At 32.9% G+C, this 7,272-nt stretch overlaps 1 protein-coding gene across 11 annotated transcripts in view; it reads left to right on the plus strand.

Moving 5' to 3' along the window:
- The window catches only part of LOC137254429 (aldo-keto reductase family 1 member B1-like), a 124,255-nt gene extending 119,034 nt beyond the window's left edge, over nucleotides 1-5,221 (plus strand). For 9 of the 11 annotated variants that reach the window (XM_067792081.1, XM_067792089.1, XM_067792087.1 and 6 more), the window contains 3 exons: nucleotides 775-917; nucleotides 969-1,661; nucleotides 5,048-5,221. In XM_067792081.1, coding sequence (XP_067648182.1) covers nucleotides 775-917; nucleotides 969-1,661; nucleotides 5,048-5,093 — 882 coding nt within the window. In that variant the 3' untranslated portion in view covers nucleotides 5,094-5,221. Of the gene's footprint in view, nucleotides 1-774; nucleotides 918-968; nucleotides 1,662-1,725; nucleotides 1,809-2,067; nucleotides 2,168-5,047 lie in introns of those variants that run through there. The other 2 variants (XR_010953989.1, XM_067792080.1) reach the window with 2 other exon arrangements.
- Nucleotides 5,222-7,272: the final 2,051 nt, after the last annotated feature.

Raw genomic sequence — 7,272 nt, forward strand, 5'->3', positions numbered from 1 at the left:
TTATCATTAAAAACTTTAACAAAAACGTGATACTATATGTTTGAATTGTGCTGGCAATGCTATAGCCATCGTGAAGCCGTAAGGTGGTAACAGCGAGCGGACATACACACACAAACTCCATGTAATTTGTTTGTGTAATTCATTGGTGGTAATGTCAAAAATAATCTGAGAAATGTTCGTACTGTCAAAATTCATGAGAAAAGTTGCAATCAGCTTGCCTGATGCTTTCACCTTTAATGACTCCGCCATCAATCAGCTTTGCCAGCATAGTTTGAAATTAATAATCAACATAAACGATTTGATTTCGTTTTGATATGGCAGAAAACGAAACAAAATCATTTCGTTAATTTGACGTTCTTAACGTTAATAAACGAAACGAAATGACTTTGTTTCGTTTATTAACGTTAATTATCGTAACGAAATGATATCGGTTCGTTGGTTAAGCATGCCTGCTATATAGTAAACAATGGCGTTACTGAAACGATTTACATTAGAGTATGGAGTTAATCGAAATGGCTTCTGAAATAAATTACTTAATATTCAATGGCCAAAAAAATTTGCCATTTAATGGTGTTAATCTTTATTATTCAGGAAAGTTATTATAAATATAAAAAGTTATGACTATACCAAGGGCTTTGGCACTTAAATTTAAGATTTAAAAAAAAGTGAAGTTAATCGATGTGTGCACTGAGCGGCTCATTTAATGATCTTACTTACTTCCTCACTTAACACTATGTACATATTCCTTGCTTTTGAATTTTTTTACGTTACTAGATGCCCGTTAATCATGTGACGCGTTTGGTGAAGGAGGCCGTTAAGGTGGGCTATCGGCACATAGACTGTGCTGATAGTTATGGAAATCAAACAGAAGTAGGCGTTGGGTTGGAAGAGATATTTAAAGAGGGTGTAGTGAAAAGGTAACATTAACTACATGACGTAAATCGAAACTTACATCCTCACATTTTTAGAAAATACCTTTTCATCACTGGAAAGTTGTGGAATACTAAACATGATCCGAAATTGGTGCGTGGTGCTTGTGAAAATGCTTTAAAGGAATTGAGAATTACATATTTTGATAATTACCTTATACATTGGCCTACTGGTTTCGCGGATAGTGAAGAAATGTATCCGAAAGATGCAGATGGTAGAACTAGATTCACCGATGTTGATTATATCGATACATGGTGTGCCTTGGAGGGTTTGGTTGAACTTGGACTTTGTCGTTCGATAGGCTTGTCCAATTTTAACATACAGCAAATAAAACGTGTGTTAGATGTAGCGCGTATAAAACCAGCCAATTTGCAAGTCGAATGCCATCCATATTTAAATCAAAGCAAATTAATGGATTTCTGTCGGGAACATAATATTGTTGTAACAGCTTACAGCCCGTTAGGTTCACCCCATTCCCCTTATGATAAACCGGGTGCATACAAACTATTGGAACACCCGATAATAATTGAGTTATCCAAAAAATATCAAAAGGGTCCTGCGCTGGTATTGCTGCAATACCAGCTACAACGCGGTAATGTAGTGATCACTATGTCAACGCGGACTGAGCATATGACAGATAATCTCAATGTTTGCAGTTTTGAGTTAAGTGAAGCGGATATGGAAGAAATTGACAAATTGGATATTAACGGGCGATTTAATCTAATGAAAAGGTGAGTAAATAATTATATTGTTGGTCCCATGGAAAATTAACACAGTTCGTTGTTCGCGTGAAAGACTACACTGAAAGGAAATACTGGTAAAATCAACCGAAATACGGGTCAATTCAACCGAAATTTCTGTAAATTTTTATCAATCGCAACAAGATGTTGAATCAACTGCGCAAAATTGATCCGTAATTGACAATTTTAGTAGTCAAATAAAGAAAAAGTTGTTTCATTATACTTTACCCATCGTTTTATTAAATTAACAATTATTACTGGCGGTCTAGAAATACAAATCAAAACTGTTAATATGAAAGGGATTTCTGTTCTTTTGAAATTTATTTTTTTTATTTATTGTCGAAATGACACTACCAGTGAAATCTATTGAAATAACTGATATTTCTGTTTTTTCTAGACTAATAGCGTAAACTTTTACATCAACAGAGCTTTATGTTCATATGAAATTAATACCTGTGGAAAAAATAAAAGCCGGATAAATATATATTTAAACTGAGGTAGTTTTTTTTTATTTGTATAAATTACTCATAAGTACATTTCATTTCTAATGATTTTATTGCTATATTTAGTAATATTAATTAAAATAATAATAAGTTAAATCTGAATTAAAATAAGCAAAACTTGTTCCGAATTACCATCGGCAGCTTTGTACCAAAGTGTGTTGCCATATATATACGTAAATATGTGAATACATAAATACGCATGATTGCTACATATATATTCACACACCCGTTAGTATATGCTCTAGCGAACCACATTGGCGTCGGTTGCAAGAACTTTATTTCAACTTTTTCTTCAAAAATGTTCACCATATTGTTATATTAGATTTATATTTATATTTGTGTACGCACATTTGATATAAAATGTTTCCATTTTCTTTGAATTTAAAACAAAAATTGGCCAAATAAGTACATAAGTATGTATGTACTTATATCAACATTCAAATTGATATTTTAAAAGAATCTTTTATTTTGATTTTAAATATAAAAATTTATTTTTGTTTATTTTTGAGTTTAGATATTTTCCAACTCTAATAAATGCATTTTAATTAAAAATTAGCGAATGGAAATTTTCGTAATCATTACAGTCATTAATGAAATAAAATATTTGCGCAGGATCGTTGGTAGGATCGCCAATATATCAACATTCAAATTGATATTTTAAAAGAATCTTTTATTTTGATTTTAAATATAAAAATTTATTTTTGTTTATTTTTGAGTTTAGATATTTTCCAACTAATTAGAATTTTCTTTTTTTTGAAGTTATTCAAAATTTTAAGTTAACACGAAAACTCAATTAAAATTATTTTAAAAATTAAAGTAAAGAGTACAAAGTAGTTAACACTATAGTACTTACTAACCGAACTTCAATTGGGCGTACATCAAATATGCTGGCACACATTAAACATTATAAACTTTTATTAAACGCACTTTCACCAAATTTTATTTTTTATAATTTATTTGATTTATAGTTATGAACTCCGCCGCGTGTCACTTCACTTTTCAAATAGAAATGAAAATAGTAGTCATGAAACTGATTCTCAATTATTTCAGTTGCAACTCATTCTCAATTACTTCTCCCGCAAGTAGAGTTGCCATACTTGGTTATTTCGAACAAAACTTGTAGTATAAATGTTTGACATAACATTTTAAATAGAGAACTTGTAAGTTATAGAAACGTAAAGAATCAAATCGCGGGAAGGTAATTCACCACTGGAGTAACTTTACATTTAATTCGGCAAGTTCAATTCTCGTAATACTTTATTTTAAAACGATTCCAAACCAACTCAAATTTTATGCTGTCGGAAACATCAACATTAAAAAATGATGTTTTTTATTATCTTATTTGATTCGTTCGCTTGAGTGAAATTTCGTAAAAACCTGAACAAAATATCACTAACTTTGGAAAAATCCTGTTTGTTCAAACAAAACTTTTGCAACAAGAGGGCGCAATTTTGCATTTCGCTTGGAAGAGAAGTGACTAAATTGTACCCGATAAATAGGTGTCCCGGTATCGCATAATTTTATGCAGTGTTATGTACAGTAAATTCAAAAAAGGGTTTTTTCGTTTTGTATTGATAATTAAAAAAGTAGTTTTTTGTTGTTTTCCCAATTTGTGTTTTTTGATTTGGTGGTTTTCTTATTTTGGTGTTTTTTTTTAACAAGTTTTAAACATCGTCATAAGTACAAAGTAGAGAGCGCAGTGAGCGTAAAATTCTCTTTGAAATTTGCTCATGCATTGACTATTGTTCGCTGTTGAAATGACCAGTGAGATCAGTTGTGTAAACAGAAAAAGATTGATTAGGAATCTCTCATTTTTACAGAATTTTGTTAAGTTAAGAGCGACAATTTCTCTGCTATTTCAATGACTAAACTAATTTGATCGATTGACAAAGAACTTGGTCGAATTAACCATAATTCGATCAATTTAACCGAATCTCCGTTAAGTCAAGAATAACGGAAACGATTTGTTGATTTTACTAGCACACATTTCTTTCGGTGTAGCACGTTGCACGAACAACTGAAATATCTTTCACGCAAATAACGAACTGTGCTAGTTTCCCATGCAGACATGAACCGTGTTAGTCTTCCATGGGAATTTGAAACGTGCTAGTCTTTCATGGGCCGACAATATAGATAGTATCGGGGTTCGGACTTGAAAAGTTTCATTGCGTAGCAAATTTAAGAAAAAATTAGCACAGATTTCGCAATCGAACATTTTTTAAATATGTAGATAACTTGTATGTATCAAGAGAAACATGTGCAGGATATACTAGATATGCAATAAAGTCTGAATCCTGGATAGGATATTTTTACAAGGAATTTTTTAGCACCGGGAATTATTCACCCATATAGAGATTGTCACGAAAGTGTAGATATTTTGCCGATTATTGGCTGGTAGACTTTAACTTGAAAAATGAGGATGAAACAGTGGTGCAAATAATAACGTTAACGAGAGCCTATGGAAGCAGTGGGTATTGATGTGGAAGGTGGGGTACTTTTGGCTCCTTTTTTTAATATTTATGGAACCTGCAATTAGAATATCTTAAAAAGCAAAGTTGATTTCCAATATGCGGTTATTGAGCTTTTTTAATTTTTTAAATCAGTTTTAATCAATTTGTCAAAAGTACCCTCTCCTGAGGTCACACTTTTGCAGGCGCGACATTCCTCGTGTTCCAATGAAATATGAACCAGATACGGATAGAGATTTAACATACATATCCGTATCTGGTGCATGTTTCATGGCAACACGAGGATTGGTACTTCAATTTAAAATTTTAAGCCCAAATGAAAGCATTTGCCATACATTTTTTCGCAACCATGCGTATGTAAGTATATCGATTTTTTTTTTAATTAAAACATTTTTGTTTTTCAAAGTGCTAATGGACATCCTCATCATTCTTTTGAAGATTGGCATAGCTAATATATGGAAGCGGTAACTGGATCAAATGAAGTGCTTATTACTTATGATATATAACGAATGCGTGATATAAAAATGATACCAAATTTATATTAGTGAAATTTAATATTTTAATTTTATTAAATAAATAGTCTATGTATGAAAATAACAATAATAAGTGTAAGGTTAAGTTGAAAATTTCCACTTGAATTTGGTGGATGACAACTTCGGGAACCTAGGCGCTTTCTTGGTGTCAGAAAGAAATATGCGGCAGAACGAAGTGAGTGTAAGGAGCTTCAGGTGATGACAGGAATAAGGCCGAATTTCTAGTAGAAATAGCGGAAATTGGATTCCAATAAGCCGTGGTAAAACCCTCCAGGAATGATAATACTTACCGGAAAACAATTGTAACTACTTACGATATTCATAAATACTTACATATATCCAGTGGCGGATCACATTTCGAATCAAAAGGAATTATTTTCAGTCATTTTTTTATACGCATTTATCCCGGGAATTTGACAAGTACAATTCAAATGGAGAATTAAAAAAGGTGTGATTGGAAAGGAAATTATACCGGTTAGTTTATTTCATGTTTGCAAAACGTATGAATTAAAAAAAAAAGATAAAAAAATTTTTAAGACTACCTTTATATAAATTGACCAAAAAATAGCAGGCAATTTTTCCTTTAATACAGACATAATCTTGTTGAATTTTGACTAAAAAACTTTAACAATAGCTCTTGTAAAATAATTTTGGGATTTAAAACTATAAAGTTGGGGCGCAATCTTTCAATTTAAGGCAAACCATGTACTTGGGATTAACTAATTGATTATTTAAAATTTAAGCACCCGCTCTACCTCTATAATTTTAAATCCCAAAATTCTTTTACAAGAGCTATTGTTAAAGTTTTTTAGTCAAAATTCAACAAGATTATGTCTGTATTAAAGGAAAAATTGCCTGCTATTTTTTGTTCCATTTATACAAAGGTAGTCCTTAAAATTTTTTTATCATCTTTTTATTTTCACTTTTTTAGTGCTGCCTACAAAAAGGCGTTTGGAATTTTGGGTTTTGGGTTGGGCCCAAGTTTCAAGTCTCTAGCTCACCGGGAAAATCGTTTTTCAAGATTTGTAGTTAGCTTGACCAGCGCGACACCTAGCGGAAATTTGTTTTCTATAAGTTCTATTGTCACTAGGCCTCTAACTAAGTGCCAAGTTTCAAGTCTCTAGGTAACCGGGAAGTTAGTTAAAAATGGATTGAAAGATTCCCAAAATCAAAATTAATTCTCTTAATATCTCGATCCATGCGCCCTCTAGCGAAACTTTTTTGATCAAATATTGCATTGCCACTGGTCTGACTCACGGCCGAAGTTTCAGGTCTCTAGCTCACCGGGAAGTTACTTAAAAATCGATTGCAAGATTCCTCCGTTTTTAAAGGATTTGCAGTTATCTTGACTAGCGCGTCACCTAGCGGGACTTTGTTTTCTATAAGTTGTATTGTCGCCAGGCCTCTAACTAAGTGCCAAGTTTTAAGTCTCTAGGTAACCGGGAAGTTAGTTAAATATGGATTGAAAAATTCCCAAATTAAAATTTGTTTTCTTACCATCTCGATCCGCGTGCGCCAGTTAGCGATTTTTTTTTTTTTTGATCAAATTTTGCATTGTCACCGGGTTCTGACCCACGGCCCAAGTTCCAAGTCTCTAGCTCACCGGCAAGTTACTCAAAAATCGATCGCAAGATTCCCATCGTTTTTCAGGGATTTGTAGTTATCTCAATTAGCACGCCACATAGCGGAACTTTGTTTTCTATAAATACATGACAATACACAATACACACCTCGAACTGTGTGCCAAGTTTCAAGTCCCTAGGTCACCGGGAAGTTAGTTAAAAATGGATTGAAAGATTCCCAAATCAAAACTAATTTTCTTAATATCTCGATCCATGCGCCTAGCGAAATTTTTTTGATCAGATATTACATTGTCACCGGGTTCTGACTCACGGCCCAAGTTTCAGGTCTCTAGCTCACTGGGAAGTTACTTAAAAATCGATCGCAAGATTCCCTGCGTTTTTTCAGGGATTTTCGTTTATCTCGATTCGTCTGCCACTTGGCTGCATTTTGTTTTCCACGAATTGTAGTGCCATCGACTCGCAAACTATGTGCTAAGTTTCAAGTCTCTGGATCACCGAGAAGTTAGGTAAAAGTC

Source organism: Eurosta solidaginis, chromosome 5, assembly GCF_040869045.1.
Source record: "Eurosta solidaginis isolate ZX-2024a chromosome 5, ASM4086904v1, whole genome shotgun sequence".
In the NCBI taxonomy this organism is placed as follows: Eukaryota; Metazoa; Arthropoda; class Insecta; order Diptera; family Tephritidae; genus Eurosta; species Eurosta solidaginis.